General features: G+C 40.6%; 1 protein-coding gene and 1 long non-coding RNA gene across 5 annotated transcripts in view; one reads left to right on the top strand and one right to left on the bottom strand.

Annotated features, from left to right (window-relative positions):
• INPP4B (inositol polyphosphate-4-phosphatase type II B) overlaps positions 1-26,135 on the bottom strand; it is a 606,962-nt gene that overhangs the window by 117,880 nt on the left and 462,947 nt on the right. For all 4 annotated transcript variants that reach the window (XM_059722033.1, XM_059722036.1, XM_059722037.1 and 1 more), the window contains exons 16-17: positions 15,252-15,429; positions 7,592-7,804 (exon numbers count right to left, since the gene is read on the bottom strand). In XM_059722033.1, coding sequence (XP_059578016.1) covers positions 7,592-7,804; positions 15,252-15,429 — 391 coding nt within the window. The remainder of the gene's footprint in view (positions 1-7,591; positions 7,805-15,251; positions 15,430-26,135) is intronic.
• On the top strand, positions 2,907-6,851 carry LOC109280853 (uncharacterized). The gene is made up of 4 exons (XR_002087300.2): positions 2,907-2,995; positions 3,242-3,360; positions 5,023-5,087; positions 6,484-6,851. It is a non-coding gene; the product is annotated as an uncharacterized LOC109280853 (long non-coding RNA).

Below are 26,135 nucleotides of genomic sequence, written 5' to 3'. Positions count from 1 at the left end.
GCTAAAAATATCTACTGGACTTCAATTTCAATGTCCTTTAGGGATATGGGTATCCTGAGATAACCATTAGACTCGGTCGTCATCTTATTATTTAGAGGCAACTTTATAAGACTATTGGCTTTGGTAAGGATATATGGTAGTTTTTAGTTTTTTAAATTGCAATGAGTTTTAAGGATATTTTATTATAATAGTCATATACAGTAGTCAGTCTGAAAGCTAAGTACTCTGTCTACAGGGTCTGCATAAACTACTGAAAACTGCTTGGTTACATCTGGGACAACCTTAGATTTGTGGCTGCTTTAATTTTTTTAGAAATTATTTCCTAAAAACAACGGGCCAGGTTCTACTACCATATTCCCATTTTTAAAGGTTATTATCTGCTTTATCTTCTACCTTCCAATTAGTTACTAGCTGTACTATACCCTCAATATGTGCCACATCCTCCATAAGAAAGTTCCACTCCTATACACTTAATTTAATCCACTACATGTTTTTTTTTCTATTCTCCCCCACTCCAACACTCCAAACACAACAAATTCAGGGGTAATGCAAAGGATGTAATGAGTTACAGATTGGTTAATCAGCTAGTATAACCAACAGTGGCCATGTATGGCATAAAATTTGTTCATATGATAAATGGCTATCATTAAGATATAATGATTTCACTGTTAATTATGAAAACGTGTCTATATATAAAGTATACTTGTTTGTAAACAAATGATATAAACACCAACTATATACGGTCCATAAAGAGCCAGACACATTATAAGCATTAGCAGTCTTCAGCTTGGTTGCCTATCTCAGTTCAAAGAAAAAAAAGTAGCATTGCCTAAAGAACTGCTGTTGATTTAAGTAACTGCTAGGCCTGTGCAAAGCAGTTAGTATTTCCTTCAGATTTGGCCGATTTGGGGGACAGTGATTCGATTTGAATCACTGTCCCGAATTAATTCGTCTGAATCAAACAGGCCCCATGCCCCACCCGCTCTCCCACCCCTGCATGGCTGCCCCGTCTGCCCCAGCTCCCCGCACTTGGAAAAGAAAAGCCCAGACTCACCAGGTGGTGCCGGGCAGGAGGGCGATCCCTGCTGGTCCCCACTGCCTCACGCTGTGTGGGGGGGACTTCATGAGCCCCCCAACCCTCCCCTGATGTCCCAGGCCCTTTCTCCACCCCCCCAGCTCTGGCCCTTTAAGTAAAAAAAAAACCACAAACAAACCCCAAGAAACCCCAAACTCACCAGTTCCTGGCCGGTGGGGGGCAATCCCTGCTGCTCTCCACTGCCCCACACCATGTTGGGGGCTCTTCCATGAGCCCCCTGAAGCTCTGAGGGCACTGCAGGAGCTCACGAGTTCGGGGTTTTTTTTCATTTGTTTTCTTTTCTCTTAAAGGGCCGGAGCTGGGGCGGGTCGGAGGGATTGTGCAGAGCCCCCCATGCAGTGTGAGGCAGTGGGGGGCAGCAGGGATTCCCCCCCACCCAGCAGCACCCCATGAGTGGAGCTTTTATTAAAGCCCCGGGAGCTGGGGTGGGTGGGGCAGCCATGGAGGGGCTATGGGAGCAGGCGGGAGTTGGGAGGTGTTTGGGGGACTGGGGGAGCAGGCAGGGGATGGGGCTTGGCAGGGGTCCCCCCATGGTCCCCTCTCCTCTCCTCCAGCCCCCCCCCTCCCCTGCCCCCTACTTACCAGCTCCGAGTCCAGCTCCAGCTCCCTGCTGCAGCAGGCAGGGGCTGCCTGAATCATCGAAGGTCTCCGAATCTTTTACAAACTTTCGGAGAGCTTCAAATCGATTTGGACCTTTTTATTGGTCCCCTGATTCAGTTTGGATTTGGAGATTCGGCCACCAAATTGGGCCAAATCTCCTCCGAATCGAATCAGCACCCGAAGCTTCGCACAGCCCTAATAAATGCTTCTTTCAGGACCTTTCTTGAACAGAGGGCTGTTTTGAAGAAAATCTCTATGGGTATCTGCAAATACAGGAAATTGCCAATTCTAAGGCAGGAAAATAATCCACCACTTAACTAGCTAAAGAAGCCATAATTTCCAAAGATGACCTCGACAATAACTGTCAAATACTGCACATACAATTAAATGAGTGAAAAATTCTACAATTATACATGCAAATCAGGCATTTACACACCTCTGTACTCAATTTTCACATGCAAGCATAACATTTAAAAACAGCATCTGGGGTGTGGCACAATATTCCTTGAAAGTGTGGCCCTATATGTAAAAATATTGTTGATTTTCAACTAATACTGAGTGTGTGATTTTGGGAAAGGAATTCTACAAAATATAATAAACATAAAAAATATGTGCCTAAGCAATGGTAAGTCATTAATGTGCCTTTTTGGTTACTGCACAAACTAATATAAATACATTTTTTCTTCTTTACATCATCTGTTAACTCAACAGTTCATGAATATTCCCTAATAGTTTTTAGTTTGAGGTCATAAGCAATCACATACAGAAAAATCAATTTTTGGGTGTAATATATTTGACTAGTTTCTGTGTATACAGGAGAGCCAGAGAGAAATAAGGCGTGTCCTTATTGTATGGACCTTTTTCTATGCCATATGAGAAACTGTCCCAAATACCTTGCATGGCTAACTTTGATATTAGTGCATTCTTCCCAGATATGAGTACATCAAAATTTTAATAAGAACTTCCCCTGCCCCCACCTCCCATAAAAAAATACATGCCAGCCGTATGACAAAAAACACCAGCCATTTGAGTAAAAAAACCCACTTTCTTATTAAACAATCCATTTGTGCTATTCTCCTCCACAGAGAAATCCATCCAATTTCTTTTCTCTCTAACCTCTCAAAAATGCATTCTTTCCATACTATTTGTCTCCACCCATCACACTTTCAATCCACCCCTTTTCCTTGCAACCCACCATGTTTTCTCTTCAGGGTTCCTTCACAGAAAGGTTCCTTACAGGAATAATGAATAGTAACAGGAGCATGCACTTCAAGTCTCTGCTGTCAGCAACAATAGCAGGTAAACTCTTCTGAAAGCCCTTACTGTGCATTGGTCGGCAATAAAAAGGGCATCTTCTGTAGCAGAAGAGTGGATATTGGATCCCATTTGATTCCTGAAATCAAATTCCCTAACTGCAAGGTATTCCTCATCTGGTTGCCAGAGGGCTCACCTGGGGAAGCAGGTTTCTTGGAGTGGTGATGGAAGGTCAAGAAAAAGAAAACAGGGTTTCTGTATCCTTGACAGTACTGTCTGTTTCAATTTCAGGCAGGCAAGCCAATGGCAGAAAGGGAGAAGAGCTGCAGAAGACAAGGCTGCAACTCGGTCCAGCAGCAGCTTGGCTTTTGTGTCCTCTCTTCCTTCTAAAAAGGCATTTGGAATTTAAGGTACGTGCCCCATACACATCTAGTGGTATGTGTAAGTGATATGGGAGGGAAGTTTCTCTTTCATAAGCTGTTGTGGCAGCACCTGGTGTACCTACATCATGGTAATTACTGGAGAGGGCAGCAGTGAACTTGGTCTCATCCTCTGAGAAGGCTGAATATTTTTAGCAAGCATTCCAAGGCTTCTAATTTTTAGGTGGGTCTGTAAAACAATTCTGTCTAACGTCTCCCACTCCAAAAATGTAATTATTCTGAATGCCATAAATGCCAGTATGCAGAAGGCTGTGCTCTGCTTTTGTAGCAAGGTGCTGGAAAAGACCAAAGTGTATTTTCTCACTCTTACATGAAATCAGTTAGGCACATTTGGCAGGTACCTCCTGGAATCATGATTCAGCATTCTTTTAACCAGCTTTACAAACCAGGAGTAACTCCAGTGAAGCCAATGATGTAAAGGTAGCTTATTAAGAGATAAGACCACTCGACCCTGTCTTGGTGGCATCCCTAACATGATTAGTTACCTGCCAAATGTGCCTAACTGATTTCATGTAAGAGTGAGAAAAATACACTTTGGTCTTTTCCAGCACCAGGCTTTTCCCTGCTAGTTGCTCAAGGGGTGGGAGTGTTGCCAGACCCTGAATCTGTTGATACTGAACTTTTCAATCTCTGTCTCCTTGCTTCTTCAGACTGTCTGGAAACCAAGTGATTTCTAACACCTTTTGCTGTCCCTTCTTGAAGACTGACAGACTGCAGTCAGTTTATCAGCCCATCAAGCCTTCATTAGTTTCAAGCTCTTCTTATCTGCAGGGTGCATTTGCAAGCCACTAGCTGTCTGCCCCTTTGTTCCAGTGAAATTGAAGACCCACACAGACAGCTCTCAGCATTAGCTGGCATGGGAGGGGGCATGACCAGATGCCATGTCTCTCTGCTGGGGTCCCTCCTGTGGGAGAGGGGCAGGAGGAGGGATCCCTGCTTGAGCAGCCAGGGGGGCAGGGAAGGAGAAGCCTGGCAGCTGCTGCAGTCCCTCAGCCAGCTGGAGCAGTGATAGTGCTCTGGCTAGGAAAGAGAGGGGCGCGGACAACCCCACTGTGCTCCAGCAAACAGCCCTGCCCAGCCCAGAGAGCATGCCTGGATGCTGCGGAACTCTGGTTTAACTTAAACCAGGAAGGGGTCTGGGACAGACATTGCATACACTGGTTTGACCCAAATCAGTTAAGTCTGATCCTACATTCAACCAGGTTTATCTCAAACCAGTTTCAGCTATTTCAAACTGGTTTATGTGCACTAAACATCTGTTCTGTTGCAGGTTTAAACCAGTTTCTGATCACTGAAACTGGTTTATGTGTAATGTCTATCCCTAGCTTAAATAAGAAACATGGTTACATACAAACTACTGACGATTTCCCATTGTCAGTGTTCAATAATATATATGTAGAGTTTTCAGTATATTGTTTTCCTTTTAAATATTTCGACTCAAACTTGTCTAGAAATTCTGCTTTAATTAAGGAAATAAAACTTGGGGGGAAGGGAGGTATTTTTCATTATTTTCCACACGGAACTATAACACAGAACACATTAAGAAGTCAGTCAGAAATGCAGAATATAAATTATTCCAAGGGGTACTTCCTCCTCTTGTATTATTCATGACATTTTTTTTTCTTTCCACAGGGAAGTTCTATGATGACAGAAACAGCGGGCAGGAGGAGATGGGAATAACTATAAAGAAGCAATTTGTAAGTATCAGGTTAAATATTTTTGCTTAAACACTAATGGGTTAGTACTGCTTACACTTACTTCTTCAAATTACCTCAACAGAAACATGGCAGGCAATACTGCTGCCAAATGTGTGATATTAATACGTGCATTTGACATGAGAAAAGTATAATAGCCTCACTGTTTAGGACCACAGTTTGTGTAGGAGCCCCAAAAATCCATAGTTTTTGAGTCAGTGGCAGTAATAGAATTTTGGATTTATCCTTTAAAAAAAATTGTAAAACCCCATTACCAGATAGGAACGATAAGGAAAAAAAATTACAAAAAAGGAACTTTTCTTCCAAAAGGACTTAAATTTATTAAGTAATTTCTAAGCTTAAAATGCATGCTTCTTAATTCATATGTATTCAAAAACCACTAGACAGCTGTATATTCATACTCTTCCAAAATGTCTTTGTATGATGCACAGACTAATTCAGGGTTAGAAGAATTATTTTTTTCAGTTGTTGCTCTACACACAGTGTGAGAAACAGAATATAAAGGAAAAATGTTGGAAGCTACTTTTATAGAGAAGATTTGTTATTTTTTCTTTAATTAAAAAAAAAAAATCAAGCTTTGAATTCCTGATGCCAGGTACTCAGACTAAATCAGCAGCATTGTAAAAAATAATATAATTATTTAAAGCAGCCAAAATGGATCATTTTTAGTAAATCTGATTTAAATTAGGTAGGACAACAGTATTTCAGATTTCAAGCAAACTAATCTTAGATCCCAGATGCAAGAAGCATCGGTGGCATTTAATATAGCAAAAGAAAATGAATATTTTTTTTATCAACATAGAAGAGAAGAATATCGCACATTATATCATATGCATAATACAGTATTGAGGTCAGATTGCTTAATTTAGTCTGAAATTAAGTTATGAATTAATAGATTTCTTTAAAAGTTTCTATAACAACAGAAAACATTTTCCTAAACTTTCTAAATGCTTGCCCTTTGTTATTTCCACTGTGTTAATGAAAGTTTGATAATTAAAATTAGGACTGTACGTGCCATTAATTTTCCATTAAAACAGAGTACATAAAGATAATGAGGAGGATAGCTCTTGAATGCTAGAAAAATGTTCTCTAAGATGCTCCCTACTGTTCCATCTTTGCAAGTGACTTTCTATCTTGGGCCATGGCCTCACAAAATATTTAAGCACTCAAATCATCCCACTTACTTCAGTGTAAATACCTAATACACATCTTAGTAAACACATGCATAAGTGATTTACTGGACAGAAAACAGGGAGCACTTTGTAACCATTGTTATAAATAAATAAAGCTTCAATAAATAAGTAAAACAAAGCTAGATTCAACTTGCACAAATATATCAGCCTCTCATTGTTCTTAACTCTCATGATTTTTTCACAAGTCTTGTGAAGTTTGGTGGTTTCTGAAAACCCTGGACGTTGGAGTCAAGTGAAGAGACGAGAAGTTTAGCTTTCATTTTTTTAAATAATAAAGCATGTTTTTATCTGTTGTGGTTGTGGTGGATGCTTAAAAATGTGACTGAAGCCTCTGAAGCTAATTGGCAAATAAAAAGAACTGCCCCACACTTCTCTTTGTTGTTTTTCATTCTATGATTAGTGAATGATTGGGGTTAGTAATCCCCAATTAGTCTTATAATTCTTTATAGATTATTATTCTTTATAAGATTATTAAAGAATTATTCTTTCTTTAAAATATACTTTTCTTTCCATGTTCTTGGTACAGAAGATTTTATAGCTCAGGTGTGAAGATACTGTGCCTTATGCAAAGTAATTAATTATTTACAACAAAAATTTAATAGGCTAGTGTTCTTTGCATCTCTGATACCACAGTGATCAACTGAGCAAAAGAGCATAAGCTGAATAGAAATAGAATGGAGGGCACAGGGAGGGTGAGGAAGAAGACAGATCTGAAGACCATCTTTTGAAATAATTAATTCACAAAATCTCAGCTGTAGAAATAGTACAAATCACTGCAAGATCTAAGAATATTAAAATTTTAAAACTATGTTGGATTCCTTTATGTAATTTCAGATTGCATCTAAGAGCAGACTCTCACGGAAAATGGTTCTTTCACCAATAGTTAATTCACACATTTTAAAACTATTTATTCTCTGTCTTGGCATAAACTGATTCCGCACTTTTTTTTTGTCCTGATTATATGTGTTCAAATGGCAACAGGATTGAAGTAAATGTTCAGCCTTGCTAGTTTCCTGTCTGGACCCAAAGATATTCAGTATCTATACTACTGTAGGCTGTGAGCACTCAAATGTGAATAAATTACTTTTAAGAAAATTATTTCAGGTTACTTTTGTGGAGTTCTACATGAAGAGCAATCCAATGAATCAAAACAGGATTAGGCATCAGCAAAATAGTTTTAAAATGTCCTTTCTCTAACAAGAGGTGGTATGGATATCAACCACTTGTATTTGTCTAATCTGAGCTATATTTTTTTGTGATTGAACCTCAAGCAAGAGCTTTGAGGCTACTTACCCACTCTTCTTCATCATATTCTGAGTGGTGAGGTATAGAGTCCTGCCTTTTGATCTGAGATGGATGGTCCTGATGCTGTGAATCACCACCCTCTTCCACACTGTTCCTGGGCACAGTTGGTTTCTTTAGGACACAACCTGGACGGGCTGTGTATAGTGCTAAAAGGGCACTTCTGATCAGCTGATCTTTGAATGCATGCACAAATAACTCTGTCTAGAGAGAAATAATGGAAAGTTAGCATTAACCACAAAGTATAATAGTTTAATTATCTTTATTAAAATAGTTTAGTATAGTTTAAGTATTTAATATTTTACAACAATATAAGTAAAACAAATATTTACTGATGCAGAAGGCAAGAATTTTTGTGGGTGATATTTTTGCTGGATCAACTGCATAGCTGGGACAGACAAATAGTAGCCAACCTTTTTGGCAAACATGCCCTAACCCTCCCCAAGTAATTCTCTGATCCCTGCCGCTAGAGGTATACCAAATAGAATCTGCACCCTAGGGCAATGGTGTCATGCTTGTGGCATGTGTGCTATGGCTTGGCTACCCATGGGATAGCCTTAGACAAGCTTTTGCATGTCTCACGTGTTTCCTGGATCATCACAGCTATAACAGCAATCCAGGAAAATCTCTTGAAAAAGTGACTCAAGCATGAGTGATAAAGTAACACAGCTTTGAAAACTGCAAACTGTTCCATTCATCTGAACAGAGTGTCTACTAGGACAACCCACTGCTCTAGGACTTGTTGCCCACACCATCCCAGCAGAGGCTTCTGTGAGTGACAGGAAGAGAAGCATACCCGATACCGGCCCTATTTACCCAAGCTGTCATGCTTGAATAAGTTCCTTGCATACGTATTAGGCAACCACAATGTTGCTGCTTTACCTGTTCAAAGCAGAGTGTGCTCTTGTAGTCCTGAGAAAGAGCCCCTGCTGCCAAGGGGAAAAATAAACTACAAAGAACTTGAACTGACTGGCAGGGAAGCAGACCTTTTCCCCTCATATAACTCCAAATGCAGGGCAAGATCATAATGCAGATGTGAAGCCAACTCATGTTGTGCCCTAGAGCATGGCAAACTAGGACATATAGGATGTGCTGTGTTTGAACAAAGGTCCCACATATGAGATTGGAGACATATTGGACCCCTTGCAAACTGTGCAGAAGAAAAACAGCAGAAGAATCTTAGATATTCTCTTTCCAAAACTGACCTCTAATATTTTTAAAACAGGAAAAATCACTGGCTGAAGATAACTGTATTGTAAACAAAATTAATGAGCAAAGTCAGACCCTACCATTGTTTCCTAATCAGACACTAATAACATCCCTACAGAGAATAGTGGTGCAGTGGAAGTTAAATTTGTCCATGGTAAGCTCCTCCTTCCCACACACTGCCGTTCATTTTGTATTGCTATAAATTGTCAAACTCTCACTTTTCAAAGCCATCCTCAGGTCAAAAACAGGTACCTGTCCCAGATGATTAAAGACCTGTTAGCTAAAAGAAGAGTACATCCAGTATATAGTAAGGTCATTAAATGTTCCATTTCTTCACTTCACTGCTTTGGGGTATCATGACAGCATATCTAAAAGTGGCATCACTATAAGTCACTTGGATGGTGTTCTTTCTTGGATTTAAAGAGTGATATGTACATCTTATATGAAATGGCTGTAGGGAAGCTAATAAAGTAGCATTGTACCTGCTCCACTCTTTCTCTGTGAGCTTCCACATAAAAGGCTGCTGTGTCTTCAATTCTCAAAAACCACTAAACTATAAAAAGACTGAGTGTAGCTTATCCCCTGATATGACAGCATGCAGGAAGCTCTATGGAGTTAGATTTCACTGAGCACAGCAAATGCACATGCTCTGTGCACCTCCCAATTCCTAACCTATACTTAAGTGTAACTGAACTTCAACTGATTCTTAATCCTGTGCCCCTAGGATCTGCTCCCTATCAGTTTCCATTAGCTTAGGGTTGTATCACTTTGTTCTACTTCATAATAATTCAACCATCCTCTAGCAACTATCCTCTGTATTTCCTTAGAAAGGGTCTATCAGTGAAGTTCCATTCCAGTTCCATGTAGGCAAGTATCAAATAAATCTGTGAATTTATTTAAAAGAATGTCAGGCCTCTTAAAATGTGATACAACACAAGTGTGGTGATTTGGCAGACCATTTAGTATAAAAGATTTAATATGGAGTTACAGACTTACATGAAGCACCACTACTGCACTGGTACACTTCTCAGGAAATATTTATGTCTAAGGCCTCTGGAAGATGTGCAATTTAAGGTACGATAGGATCTGATGCAAGATTCCCACAATCGTGCTTCCTGCTATGCCACACATGCATGGTAGGAGGTGTGATGGTGAGATCAAGCATCGGATCACATTATGCCATATTGCTGATGTAGGGCTCCTGCTGCTCAGAGCCCCATCAGCACCATGCCCCCCACAACTTAGAGCCCTCAGCTGGTCCAGGCTTCCAGCACAGGGAATCACCATCTGTCCTGTGGCTGGGAGCCTGAATCAACAGATAGTCCTCCCAGGCACAGGACTGCAGGGGAACCCTTGACTCCAGCTGGAGGCAGGAGACCCAATCTCGCACAGCTCCCACTGGAGGTGGTGTATTGGAATCAAGGGTTTCGATGTGTCCCTGTAGCTGGGAGCAGCAACTGATTGCAGCTTTCAGGCTCAAGGCACATAGGAGCCCTGGACTCTGATGGGTCCCTAAGGCTGGAACCAGATATTAGTCTGGCCACAAGTTCAATTAATAGCACGAAAGGAACTAGCCATAGGGTGATTGCACGTATTTTGCATAATAACTTTGTGGTTCATTCCTTGCTTTATCACATCTTATTCCTTGCTGTATCACACCTTTATTTTGTGCTAGCTTTATTTCTTGCTTTATCACACCTTTAATTGCATTAACGGGTGGCTGGGTAAATATTTAAAATATGATTAACTGGTTAATCATTTCATAAATGTAATGTATGCCAGGTGTCTAAAATTATCAAATGTTTAAATGGAAACAAAGTGCTCCCTCTACTATAAGAAGCAGGGTAAGGACTTCTGTTATATCAGAAGAATTTCTACAGTACAGTAGAGGCATAACTCTAGTGACACAGATGGAGTTACAGCAGAAGTAAATTTCGCCTGTAACATCAACATTTCTTTATCTGAATGAATTGAGGGATGAGAAAGTAATTTCGTAATCCAGGTTCTGAACAGACAAAGGACTTTTCAATGCAGTAGATACATGCCAGGGATTAGGACTTGGATTACTATAAAAACATTTTTCAGATAATCAATGTTTGGATAAATGATGCTTGACTAAACTTCACATATACAGATAAACCCTCATGATTTGCTTGCCATAGCGCAGGTAGTTTAACTACACTATCCCTGCTAATTGCCACAATTTTCTGGTGATGAATGCAGTTTCTATATCCTCACTTAGGACCTGATCAAACACACACTGAAAGACTATTAACTTCAAAAAGCAATAGCTCATGCTATCACACCAAGTAACCTTGGTGTGATAAAAAATGTCCAGATTATCCCAGATAATCATAGATGATGATGACCCCTTATTGTACATTAATCATTTTGTACTGTTTAGGTATAAAGTTTAAGATACTAAGTCCTTGATATGTTTTAGACACTCCTGGCTAGTTAAACCTCTGGCAGAAAAATGTCAACTCAGGACTTCAGTGCTCAATGTCAGGCTAAGGAGGAGAATATACTTTAAGGGTATCTGCCCTGTGTCCTTCTGCTCCTTAGTACTCCATCATGGTTCTCTTTGCCTCCTTTTTCCCTCTAGTACTATTTACTGTCCAAACATACTGTCCTATCTGCTCTTCTGCATCCTCTATTCTCTATCACCTCCATCTTATCTCCTTATCCTACTCCTTGAACCCTATGTCCCAACCTCTCTGCTCCAATCCACCCCTATCACTTGGCTTTTGCCAATATTTTTAATGGGGAAAAAAGTCTTGATGAAAAAAAAACTGGCATGGAAATGAAATGATTCCGTTTTCTTTCATATGGAGGCTGAACTGCTTCTGTAATTAAATTCTGTTCGAGGATTTCATTGGATTAACTAAATAAATGCTACTCAGAGAACTTTCTCTTATGTAAAGCTAAATTCAGAGAACACATCTATTTATAAATTTGTACTAATCTCTGCCATGCCAGTATGCATGAAGAAATGCAAACCTTGCAAATTCTTTTAGATACCTGACTAATGAATAATTTTTGCAAATAAAAATAGGCATAGCTGGAAAAATGTATTCATCAAGACCACTGCAAGCTGCAAATACTGATAAGTGTATAGACACTAAAGAGTTTTTTTAATTAACAGAAAGTGTTAGATAAAAAGGGTAGGCCCAAGAAAACAAAAAGCACCACTGCAGTGAATTGTAGATGAGGACTGGTTGCTGCCTCTGACACACAGAGAAAATAAATAATGACCTTTTCCCTTTAACATTCACTTCAGATTCACCCAGTAAAGTCCAGGCCTAAAAAAAAGATTTACTTGCCTCTATTGCAATATTTCTCTCCATTTTGTTTTCCTTTTTCTCTTTCTCAGATGCACTAACTGCCAACTAAAATCTTTAGAAAGAGGCATTCTGACTTATCTCAAGGGTAAATGTGGACACGGTCATTAAAGGCTGTCGTCCCAGCCAAAAATACAAAGTGCTGAAATGGTTTGCTGGTAAAAGGGGTTATGACACCACTAAGGCACAGCTGTCAGGCTGGTAAACAGGGAGCACTTGTGTCAACCTTACCCACCCCAGGTTATTTTGTGTTTCACACACTTTTCTAGGAATGATGCTAGTAGAAACAATGCCTTCGTACATATATGAGAAGAACAGAGGCACGTGCATTTTCGTGCAGCAAAAGACAAGCGCTGGTATATTTTGGTAGGTCTTCTGGTATTTCAGCTGTTAGGCATCTTAATCCCACTGTTTGCCATGCAGGGATCAGCACCATATTGCTTTGCTTCATTCCTGCTGCAGTTTGCCTTTCAGAAACCTCACACAGCTGTGTCAGAATCAGAATGGCGCAGGCTAGCATTTTGCAATGTTCTTCGTGAATCTTTGCTAATTCATATCAAACACCCTCTTAGTCCCTAGTCCCTCCCACTGCTAGGATACTGAAATCATGCTTGGGGTTACAGCATTCACTTTTCACTTCTGGAAACTGGTGTTTATATGCTAACTAGTAATTACGTGTTATTCATTAGGACACATAGGGCATGTCCAAATGAGTGCCTACATGTGCTTTGAGGTGCCTATAAAACATATGTGACCCATGTGAAGAGGTTCTCTGAGCTGCATGCAATGTGGAGCCAAAATTGGATACCAGGAAATTCCAGTATCTAAAAAAATGGCTTTAAAAAAAGGTGGGGCAGTATACGTAGCTGCAGCATGTGCCCCCCAAAACTGGAGCAATTTTGGTAAGATCACCAACACTGTAGCCCCAGGAGGCCCCCAGGAACCCATGTCAGGCTGCTGGGGGCAGCCCAGGTGCTGGCCCTAACCTTCCCTACCCCACCTGGGGCAATTTCCCGTGTGCCAGAGCGCACATGCAGGGGCGTTCCCCGGGAACAGGTAGGAGCGGCTCAATTATGTGCTGCTCTATTTGTCCCTGAGAAAACACATGTGTGTGCTCATCTGGACCCACTCATAAGAGCTAAATTGACACAATTTTAAAGCCTTTTCTAAAATATCTGGGCTGTCTTTCTTGAGGTTGATTTCTGACCAACTTCTTGTAAGAGGCTGACTTCCAAGTGAAAAGGTTTTTTTCCATACAACCAACCTCCGCCTCTCATAAAAGGGATTCTCCTTTCCACTCAGGTAGAAAAGGATTACAGAATGTAATGGGAAGAGCAAAAACCCTGATTAGGGCTCAAACTATTGCTCTTAAGGTACAGGGTGTTGAACACTGCCCCACAGAGCTGCTTTCATAATTTATCTCTGAACAACATTCCTGCATCTCACTTGAATAATTTCATTTCACAGCAGTTTTACTTTTACTATGAGGACATAAACATGACTTACTCCAGATTCTCTTTAATACTACTGTTAAACAACCAGCAGTAATCACAACAGAGCAAAATGAGGCAAAATTCTGCTATCATGCATACTGCTAAAAGTTGCAGTAATTCTATTGTTCACAGTATATTTACATAACTGTAAGTGAGAGTAACATTTGTGCCCCCCAGTGTTTGAATGAAATGCCTCCACAGTATGAAGCAGAGCTCAATATTCAGATCCAAATCTCCCACTTTGAAGGATGTACTGTTAGTGCAGAGTTGCTCAACAGATCAGCGTTGGAGATGTATTTAAATGATTATTGATTTAAATGATTATTGGTAATGTCATTTAAATCACAGAAAGAAAACATTACAGTGGATGTGGCTTATCAAGCACAAGGAACCTTTTTTAACTTCTGGGCTCAGTACAGTCATAAAGCCCAAGGCTGAATCGATTCAATCTTCACAAGTTAGTTTAAATTGAGTAGATTCAACTGATAAACAAGTAAACAGGCATTTTTTATTCCAGAAATGCAGCGACATGCCTGCAGTGGCCCAGGTCAGAAGCTGGGGGATGCTAGAGCATGCCTCCCTCCTTGGCTGGAGCAGACAGCTTGCAGCCAAGCTAGCCCACCCACTCTGGGGGGGGGTGGGTGGGGGGGTGGGAGGGAGGGCTGGGGGGAGGTGCAAAGCATCCTGGGATGCTGGGGGACTGTGAGTTAACTTGAATGTGGAGGGGATCTGGGAGAGAAGTTCAATAAACCTAGTTAACCTAAATCAGTTAAGGCTGATATTACTTCCATCCAGATTTATCTTAAACTGGTTTTGGCCATTTTGAAAGTAATTTATGTAAACTGAACTTCTGTTGTATTACAGATTTGAACCGGTTTCTGATTGTGTAATTTCTGCCCCTAGCCTTATGGTCATGGTGTGACATATGCTCAAAGTTCTTTACAGATTTTAACTAAATAATCCCTACAGTGAGACAGACAGGAAAGATTATTGTTCTGAGTTTAGAGCTTGGGAAATTGAGGCAGAAAAGAGAAGGATTTGCCCAAGGCCCCCAAAGCCAGTGAGTGTCAAAGGCAAGTTAGAACTGACAGGCTACTAAAACTCCTGCGCTTATTCCTTCAGATACACCACCTGCATTGTGTGTGGGCTCATACTATTATTTCAGACTTAAAAGAGGCCTGAACTACCCACTGCAAGTGGAAGGCAGTCAGTAGACAAAAGTAATGGGAAGAAAGGTAAATAAAATAACATCCCTCAAAATTCAAGGTAGTTATCTTTGATAACCTCTCACTGTGTGGCCACTAGAGGAAAATAACGACATGTAAATAAAATTAATACTTTTGTATAAAGCCAAACCTTACTCCATAAGCTGCATTATTTCCTACATGCAAGGTTAAATAAATGCTTGGTAATAATTCAAGAGGAAATGCTCAATCATTATTCAAAAAGACTGTTGCATTCTTTTTCCTATGGCAACATTTTGAATCTTATTTTAAGTGAGCATACTTAACATTTCCTAGTACTATGAAAGTCAATTTATGCAGAAAAAGACAGCAGTTAGGGATTTGGTTGTTCCATTTTCCATTGCAGTGAAGATTTGAATCTTACTTTTTCAGAAAGCATCTTTAAAGAATTCTTCAAGCTGTCTGGAGAATGCTGGCTTGCAGAATTAAGCAGCAGGTCTGCATGGCTTGATATGAGAGGTTGCAGATGATTGATGTTGCTGAGAACTTCTTTTGCCTTGGCTGTGTTTTCAGGTGAGTAATAAATACACTGGTACCCAGTGCTGTAACAAGAAATGCAAAGGCAGTTATATAATAGTCAAAATTCTTTCCACTATTTAGTAGCCAGGTTGGCTAACTGTTCACAGTATTTTAACACTCTTACCATGTATACTGGAAGAAAGAAAGGCATTCTAAGCTTTACAATACATCTGTACTGAAGTCTGTCATCCCAATAGGCTAAAAAGCAGTCCTGGCTGAAATGCTAAAGGACAGTGGGCTGTCCATCGATGAACACTCCAGACAGTGCTATTCAAACTAATTATCCCCCTGGTGCTCTGAATGATTCATTGTGACAAGAGGGAAAAAAAGGAAAACCCTTCAATTTTTATTTAATAATTCTGCAGAAAAGAAAGGTTTATAATGCCATTAATGACTCATTCAGAAATCCACACGGGTCAGGTAATGACCAGAAAGAGCCACTTAGGTTTCCATCTTAACTTCCCTATCCAGTTATTACCTATTTGGTGAAGTCCTCCAAAATGGGTCATTAGTGCTTAATTGATTAATGGCTCATAATATGTTTTGATCGGCATCAGTGATCTGCCCACCCAGTAGTAAGGACAGGAATTATTTCCAATGGTAAGGTCACACATCTAATTTTGCAAAATAAGTGACGACAAAGGTGAAGGAAGAAAAGAATACAGAAGAGAGAGGAAATTAATTATACAGTGCCTTATCACAAAATTATTATTTTCCATTTTTTCATTGCCCACAAACAATTTTGTTGATTTTTTTTTTTTACATTTTCTCTTATCTTTTTTAAAATGTATTCCTCATTTGTTTTCTCGCTATTACCAGCCACACAATACTCTCTTCATACCCTTATCTCCCACTCCTCATCTAGTTATACATTTAATAGCTCTGTGCACTATTAGGAAGACCTCTACAGTCTGGGGACCTGGCCTGGCCTGGTCCCCCAAAGACCCCAGCTAGCTAAATGTAGGGGGGCCAACATGGCTTGAGGGCTTCCTTTTCCCCTGCCCCAGTCTCCTGACAATGGTAGCCAGCAGCTGCAGGAGAGGCAGCCCAGCCCGGCACGTCCCCATACCAGCAACTAGGACCAGGGGCCTCAGGGACCAAGCCCAGGTCCCTCAGAGACTCCAGCTGTGTGGGGTCCTTGTGGCGGGAGAGTCCGTTTCCCCCCCCCCCCCCACTTTCCGTAGCTGCTTCCAAGAGTTGCCAGCTGGCAATCCTAGGGTTCCACCAGATTTTAGCTTAACCTCACTGTCTTCTCCATAGGGGTATCAAACTTTATAAGCAGTATTTCTAAACCTAGAGAATGCCAGGATGGGGAAGATGAGATGAGCTTTGGTAGAGGGTAGTTCTGGTCTGCTGTTGCTGAATACTGTAAACATTAGTTAAACCATTATGCTATCTGTTGGGACCCAGAAGCCTTCAGACCTAGATCTGACCTTTGTGCTCAGCCCAAGCTGCATGCTTATCTTGAATTGTGGTTGAGACATGTGCTCTGTGAAAGGAGCAGATGGAAAAATACTGTCCCTGACTTAAAACAAATCAGGAAGTTAGCTAACTAAATTGAATAAATATAACCTGGGCAAAAGAGGAACAGTCAGAGCAAAATCTACCCCCACCTACGAATGAAAAGATTTATCTCAGGATAGAAAATTCCAGTTAAAGGAAACTATGTTTGGCAAACAGAAGCAAAATTATTAATATGCATTAGGAGGAAGGCTTAAATTAATTTTATGTATTAAGAAATGCAAGCTATATGGTATATACAGAGAGGTGAGAGAGTGTATCCTTCAGAACGCTACTGAAGAAAGCCTGAAGAGATCCTGTCAGCGATCCAAGATCCTGTCTCAACGTCGGACATAGAAGCCAGGAGCCCTGGACAAGACTTCATGGCCTGATGGTGAACCAGTGAAGTTGCATTCATAACATTACGGGGTGGTGAGCATCTGCTTTGACTAGCTACAAACCTCAAATTTTTAACTGCTAATGCTGCTTCAATTTGAATTAGAATTGTATCTGTTAGGGTTCAATAAACTTGCTTTTAGTTTAGGGCAACCGTGTCCTAGTCTCCTTGCCTGGTATAAGACTCATTATAGTGACATAGGGATGCAACACATTCGTTTCCTAAGTGGCTTCTGAAATGTTACCAGTAACAAATCACTACTGTATTCTTTCTTCCTCCTATCCATGCCTCCTTTCTTCATTTTGTAGTCTCTCCATCTCTTTCACACCTCTTCTTTTACATCTTTATTTCTGTCCTACATTTGATTTTTCCATCCTTTCATTTCTGTTCTCTCCTGTTCCTCTTCTCTGTTTCTTCAGTTACTGTACCTCCAGTTGCCCCTCTCTATTCACTGTGCACCTGACTTACCATTTGCCATCAGTTTTCTCTTTCTATCAGTCTGGTTAATCAAAGCAAGGCAAGGAGAACTAACTATGCTTAAGCCCTTTGTTAAATATGCATGTTTTAAACTAACCATGGGTATCTGGCTGACTATTTTCTTAAAATCCTACCTAAAATCCTGTTCTTGACTTTCATCCTTTCATTACTCCTTCTCATTTTGAATGATGTATTTACCGCAGAGTTAACCTGAGTGATGAGCACCTGGGTTAGTCTAGCCTACTGGAGAATTACCATACTGTACTCAAATTATGGTGTTCTTTACTGGGACCACACTTGTCCAGATGTGGCACTGTAGGAGCTTGTCTCATGGTTTTCTGTGCTGCACCAAGCAGTGCTGCCTTAGGATTCTTTTCCAGTGAACTGTGGGAGAAACTAACTGTCCTTCTGGTCACAAGGAAGGAACTGTCAGAAGGCACTGCATGACTATCAGCTTGAGTGACTGTCTTCACTGCAAAGCAGATAGGTAAAAAGAATATTTGAGCATAAATCTGTACCTCTCCACTTCCCACCCTTCCTAAGCCAGCTACTCTCAGTTAAAAGCACTATCTAACTTAACACAGAGGTTTTGTGTGTGCATGCAAATAAGCCTAGGGACTCGAGTAACTATGAAACTTAACTCTCCAATTAAAATACACCCTCCAAATCCTTGATGTTTTCCATTCCCCATGCTTCCTTTTCCTTAGGGGACCCAGGATAGTAAAAAGGAGGGCAGCGCACATGCAGTAAGCTCACTTCACATGCATCTGGCAACTGGGATCAGTTCTTGCTGAACTGGCAGCAAAACAGGGCACCACCACACCACCCACTGGATCTGCTTGTTCCTTTTCTTAGTTTTCCACTCCTTTTCATCCTTTAGCCTCCTTTTCTCATACGTTTGGCTGCCTAACATTTTACATTCTCTCTCTCAACATCCTTAATCCCAGTGGCATAATTAAGGGTGGGGGTGGAAATGGGGTTAGCACCGAAGGCACCAGCTTGGAGTGGGGTGCATGGGTGCAAAAGCAATGGCTGCCACAGCTGCCAGGTGGCTTATGCCACTACTGGTAACCAAGATCTGCTATTGCCCAGGACAGAGCTACACGGTTACACCTCTGTTTAGTGCTTACCCCTTTGAATCCCAAACATCCCTGACTCTTCTTCATGGTAAATACTGTAGCAAAGATATTATACCGGATGCCATTAAATAAGAAGATACTACACACAGTTATAAAATTTTCTGAGACATGGGAGGTGTTTTTCTTCCTAGATACAGAAAATTATGTATTTTTAAATAAATGTAAATTATGGAGAGTTTGAAAGTCTCTGACATCATAGCTCTCCATTACCTGATTGATTCTGCCATGCCTTGGGCCTCACAATATACCAAACCACTCAAAACCTTCAGGGAGTTCAGTTTTAAGATCAATGCTCAGTGACAACAACAATTTTTGGTAAAACTTTAAGAAAACTGGGGAATTAATACGTAGGCAGAAACAATTAAAACGATCTGTTCTATGGATTTTTAAAGTTTCCATCGATTTTTCTGTCCCAACACTGAAGGAAAGGACTTAAAAAAAAATTTTATGCTCCCATACTTGATTAAAAGGTTTCTTGTCCTCCGGATTAACCAAAAAAATAGTTTCTTTAATTAAATTCTGTGCAACATGCTTTGCAGAACTCAGTTTTTATACACAAAAAAATGTTGTATTTCAATATTATTGAAAATGTATACAGGAGGCTCTGACAATAACACTGATGTGAAAAACTGTTCCTGTGACAGGCACATCAATAAAAAGCTGAATGAAGTTACACTGAAAACAAGCTTGTGTACTGAGGCAAATGAAATGTGGTAACGCTAGGGTTACCATACGTCCGGGTTTTCCTGTACATGTCCTCGTTTTTGGCCCCCTACCCTCAGGTCCGGGCGGGTTTTTTAAATTAAAGCAAAGGTCTAGGTTTTTGCTTTGCCTCTGCTTTTCTCAGGCACAAGCAGCTTGGATGCATGCAGGGGCCTGGCAAGTAAGTGTATATGTGTGTGTGCGTGTGTGTGTGTGTAAACATGCACACAGCAGGGCTGTGGGGGGGCTGCAGGTTTGGATTGGGGACACCAGCAGTTCTGCGGGGGGGAAGGGGGGCAAGGCTGTGGGTTGGGGGTTGCGATTCAAGAGTGAGGAGCACTGGCAGGGCTGAGGGAGCAGGGGCTTAGGAGTGAGGGGCTGAGGCAGGGCACAGGCACATCACTGCCCCCTCCCCACAGTCATATACCCCTCTCCCCCTCTTCCCCCTCCACCGGCTCTCAGCCCCCTCCCCGCCACAGGTGTCCTCTTTTTTGATCCTGGAAATATGGTAACCCTAGGTAACACTACCAGTGAATTCAGTAAGCACAGAAAAAAATATACATTTGATATGCTAAGTATATAATTAGACATGTATATGTTGAAAGAATTATACTTACGTCCTCTGGGTTAGAGTAAAAATTTTCACTGGAGTGTACAAAGCAAATTTTCAACATCGTTACTACCAATAGGCAACTATATTCGCATTATCTTAAGAGGTCATTTCATTCTTCAGATTACAGTAATGGCTTTTTCATGTTATTTGAAAAAAGTATATACATTACTTCAGGAATTATTTTTAAGTGAAGAGAGTTTTTGTTTAGGAAAAATATTGCAGTATGTTAAATGTTGAATTTTTAATAAAGCTCAGTGTAACTCCACTCCTGCTGTTAACTGAGTCATTCTTGTAAGTGAGTTAAATTGCCACCATCTGGGACTAGGTTAAAATGTTTTAGCAATGAACATTTGACCTACTGTTTCTCTCAGTAATGATGATAACATTTGGAATGCGTATAAATTACGTATAGCAAGAAAACATCTCTTACAGCATAACCTTGAGTGTGTGCATGTGCCGCTTGAGCAACCTATGCAGCAACTTGTTGTTTAAAGATTCATAGATTGTTAGGGGCTAGAAGGGACCTTGTAGATCATCAGGTCCAGTCCCCCTGCACTACGCGGGAAAAGACAACTTGACCCCAGTGAGGTGACTGTCCAGTGTCCTTTTGAAGATTTCCAGGGTAGGTGACTGCCCTACCACTGGAGGGAGTTTATTTCACAGTCTGGTCACCCTGACTGTGAAGGAGTTTTTCCTGGAATTGAGCCTGAAGTGACCTTCCAGGAGTTTGTATCCATTGCTCCTGGTCCTATTTATTCTCATGGCAACAAACTTGGAAGCAAAAATTTAGGATAAAAATTAAATGGATAAAAATATGGAAAACTCACAGTACCTGGGAAATAAAACTGAACCCATTTACTTGGGCTGGGATTTTCAAACATGCCTGTTGCAATAACAGATTGGGCTACTTTTGAGCTTCACAAGTGGCTGTGCAACCAACTTCTTTACGGCTTCTTTGAAAATGACAGCCCAAATTACAATGTAAAACTCAATACAATTCTATAATCTAATCTACCTGCATTTAACAAATCAATTGTTTTAGGTCACAGTCTTCAGCCACATCAAGGCCAGAATGTACAGTTTTAGGAATGATTACAAAGACTGTCTAGGTGACACCTCCCATTCCCCTCCCAAATCTTAGAACAGGTCTCCAACTGCTTCAAATGCCATCAGCTCTCTAGGCCTGGTTAAAAGTATTCAGTGCTACCGTCTGCAAGATCTCTAATGGCCTCATGCAGGGTGAGGGGTCAGAGGTATCTGCGCTGCTTTGGTGGCTTTATGCTACCCAAGGAACATCCTATGATGGGGGCAGGCCTCTAATGGCCAAATGAATCACAGGAATGCTAATGCAGGTAAGCGAGCACAGTTCTCATGCAACTAGAAAATCCTTAATGCTACCACCAAACCCCAAAGCATAGCTAGATAAATTGAGTCTTTTAAGCAAAATCTTTTGCTAGGAATGGGTTAAGATGCACTTCTTCAGGAGTACAAATGCTATGCCAGCCTTCAAAATGGAGCCATGTTCTTTCCCTGCCTGAACTGTAGGCTGCCCAAGAAGACAGAACAAACCCATGGATCTAACCCCACCGTACCATTACTGCTTTTAAGGATTATAAAAGTGTCACAAAAGGAGTGCTGAATAAAGTCTCCCAACCCAGGCAACTGTAATCCTTCCTGGCCCTTTTGTGGGAAGCTCAAGGTCCCTTCCTTCCCTTATTTCACAACTGAAGAAATGTTTGGGGCAATCTGACCCAGAAAAATCTAGCAAACAGGAAATATTTTGACAGGTTTTTTACATATTAAATGAATAGCACTCAAATCTTTTGTTTGAATTTTTACCAAAAAAATCCACAGACCTGATGCATTAATTTTACGGTCAATGCAAAAATGTTCATCTCCATGACATCTCGTCTCTCCCTCACGCACAGATACAAGCTCACACACAAAGAGAGGGAAAGTGAACAAAGAATAATGTCTTCCTGGAAAGTGCTATGTGTGACAGGCTGTGATTTCCCTTTGAGAATAAAGGCTACAATTAGATCAAACACAAGTCATTATTATTTCAACATTTCTGTTTTTTTCTGTGAAACAGTACCAATTCAGGCTCCACAGAGGATAGAAATGGGTTGAAAGTTATGAAACTCAGGTAATAGGAACCCTGCAGATTTCAACTTTAATGACATCTCTTGTAATGAGTACACTGTCAAAGACACTCACCTCACACTTTGACCCAAGATCTATAGGTCTAGTTGTATAAAGAGGTGTCTTTTAGATAGTTTAAACCCAAATCAAATAATTACAGCTCTTAAAATATCCTTTCAGTGTTCTCTCAGCCTCAAGTTTGATCTCTTGAAGACTAGGAGTATTTCCACTGTCCTTGTTAAAAACTGGCAAACAAACAACAAATCCTAGAAGCTAATTCAGCATCTGGGACACCTCTGTTTTGCTTGATGGTTAGTACTGGGGCATTAAAGATCTTATCAAACGTTAAAACCAGTGTGTTTTAGCTGAAGCATGTATTATCAAGTTAGCTTTAAAATAAGAGAAAAAGTCCTCAGTGTATCTTGAAAATGATTTATAAACATTTAGAGCATCGATGCAGTGCATCAATATACCTTACAGTACATTTGACTTTATGTTCCTGAACAACTCTGTTATAAAAAAAAATAATTAGCTTTGCCATGTATACTGGTGAAAAGACAAGTGCTTCCATTTACTAGAAGAAGCAGCAGCTTATACCAGTTGGAGAACAACTTTGACAATAGACTTTCTTTTGTCTTTTGAAAGTTGGAAATTATAGCTTTGTTTTGAAAAACAAGAAACAATAAAGCAAAAAAAAAAAATCACTAAGCTAGAGGTATCAAACACACTTGGCCTCCTTGGCTGATTCTGGACCACAGGTCTGCTTATGGGTTGGATCCAGATGAGGTGGCAATGTGGGGGAAGCAGCAGCCATGGTGGCAGAGAGAGGGAGCTACTGAATCCATCGCTCAAACCCTGCTACTGACATGTGTCCCCAACATAGCTCTGTAACCCGGATTTTGGTGGTGCCTCTGCCAGCCACACTCCCTGCACAAGCTCTGCATGGCTCTGTGGCTTGTATATTTGCCATCCCTGAATTATGCTATAAAACATTTACATTTTAAAAAATATTACATGCAGGTTATTTATACATCACCACTGTCCAATTTATTTAAAAAAACTGAAGGGGTGGGGGAGGGGAGGAGAGAGAGAGCATACACCTGTCCCACTAATTCTTCTTTTTAAGTCACAGGAAATTCTGTATTTCCTGTATTTTAAAAGCTGACACACATCACAGCAACACACCTCTATCTTTCATAGACATTGAATTCGGTATATTTTCTCTTGGGGTTGATTTCTTCATCTGGTTCAAACATTACTTCCTTTTTTTTTCTTCCTGATGCTGAGGTGCATACGTTTTGTTATCTTGACTGGGGGATATGTAATTTTAAGGGGTAAGTTTTAGATGGAATTATTATGTCTGCTGTTTCCAATGGTAACATTGTTTTGAATGCCATTCTGCTCCTGGTAAAGAAATATATAGATTGTGAATGTGCCAGCTGGGCCCTATTATAACCTAACTGACCTGTCTTGGGGACAAATGCCCAGTAAACCTCATCTTTTTCTTGAAATATGGATTTTTTTTCTTTGCAAGTACCTCATTTAGGTCTATGTTTTACATACCTGGATATATCAATCATTTGGTTATAATGATCACGGTTAGAGCTGAAAAAATAGTGTTTTTTATAATTGGATTTAGCAGCATCTATGGTATTTTTCTTCTGCTATAAGTGAAGTCTATATAATTGCAAATTCCTTCAATGTGCCTCCAATTTGTATGCAATCTTTTTCATTCTTCTGCCTCGGTAAAAACTTTATTGCAATAGATTTTTCTTTCTGTTTTTGTACTCTTGCAAACTAGTAATTAGATCATAACTTGGACAGTGGTATAACTTACCATAGGTAGACGTGAAGCAAAATGAAGACACCCATTCAAAGAATGGTATTTTTTCAATGATGACACTGTTTTGATATTTCTATAAGCTGCTGTAGTAATTAATCTGGAGGTTCAAGATGTGAGGAATACGCAGTTCTAAAAAATGTCCTAGGTAGTCTTGGGAAGTAATCTTTTCCCACATATCTCTCTAGGTCTTCAACTCAGTCCCAGAGGGGACAGCTGATAAATCTGCATTTTTATCTGTTCGCTTTATATTCTGCCTACTATCTCAGAGTGTCACCTCTTCCCTCAATTGAGGCTTCACACAGGTGTTCCTTCTACAATACAGAAAATTTGAATTGTAAAAGCTGCCCTTGGAAATGCTATGTGGCCTCAAAGCATCTTCATGCAACTAAATAAACATGTGCATACAAAAATAGTTGTCACTGCCACACTGAAAAAAAAAATCTTCCTGGTAAAAATCAGAAAGGTCCTTTCAAATATCTGTTTGTGCTCTTACACTTTGCCTATCTAAAGTGTTCCCTACATTAAGATGTGTATGATTATTTTGCAAGTCCCTCTTTTCCACTTTCCAACAAAAATACACACAGGGGTCAAGGAGGAAGAGGACAAATGTTGACAGTGCCCCCTTTCCTTTGCCCTCTCAGGTAAACAGTGCAAGGGACTGTGCATTTTGGAGGATGCAGCTCTTCGTGGCTCTTGAGGATTCATAGGTATATGAATCCCTCATGTACAGAGCTGAAAAAGAGACCACTGATGAAAAGGGTCAAAAAGGACAGCAATACTATTCATATTTATATTACCTCATAGGCAGACTTTGGAACTTATTCAGGAACAAGCATGTAAGCAGCACTGAAAGCAGCACTGCCTTCACTTCCTAGCCCCTGAAAACCATACAAGCCCCTCTGCATAGCAACACATCTGAAGGATATAACCTTTTGACATATGAATGTAAAAGTAAAAGGAGGCTGCTGGTACCCTCTTCATTAACAACCCCACAACATTCTTTGTCCTTTTTTCTGACTCTTGTTTCCTACTCCCCTACTCCTACTCTGGGAGTTCAGCAAGCAGACTTCTTTGAGTGGAGCTGATATACTTGCCTGATGGGGGGCCATAAAGTAGTCATGCCTCCATTGATCCTATTCAGTAAAGACAGAAGTAAAGGTCCAGTGAGATATAAAGATGGAGACAAACTAAAGATATGAGACACCCACTGAACGACCATCCCACAGCACACAAACATCTGAAGTTATGCAGGTGCTTCATCACCAGCACCCAACCTCTCAATGCTACACCCAAGGAGACACAACTACAGATGTGGAACAAGATGTGGACAAGCACCTGGCTGGGGTCATCTGACCCAAGCGCTCTTTCTTGCCCAGGGCAGGGAGTCAGATGCGATGATATCCTGAGGTCCCTTCTCACCCTAATATCTATGAATCTATAAGAGGCTGAAGAAAATACATGACGGAGGAAAAATGGACATTCCAACAGCCGAGTCCTCATGAACCATGCTGATAAACCATGGCAAAGGAGTCAGATGCTCCGAGGAACTCATGAAGAAGTGGAGATATAGCATTGGTTTAACCACCTGTGACTGTGGCACAGAGCCTCAGACTATGCAACACCAGCTGCAATGCCCACTGCTTGAAGGCACATGTACAATGAAAGACCTTGCAAAGTACAATAAAGAAGCACAAGTATGTGCAACAAAATGATCAAATGTGGTGTAAAGACACAAGTGGTAGAAATAAAGCTGAGTAGACACGGATTGAAGAACTGTGCAACATATGCAGCCCCTATAGAAACTCTATGGTCATGTTTCTTCTTTACATGGCAATTTCCCCCAGTTCCTGACTGACCAGGACATATACATAATTGTTGCACATACCAAAATGTGTTTATGGACTTCGTATAAGAGT

The sequence above is a fragment of the Alligator mississippiensis genome, chromosome 2 (assembly GCF_030867095.1).
Source record: "Alligator mississippiensis isolate rAllMis1 chromosome 2, rAllMis1, whole genome shotgun sequence".
Taxonomy (NCBI): domain Eukaryota; kingdom Metazoa; phylum Chordata; order Crocodylia; family Alligatoridae; genus Alligator; species Alligator mississippiensis.
Note: the sequence above shows the minus strand (reverse complement) of the source record. Positions and strands in the feature narration are given on the sequence as shown.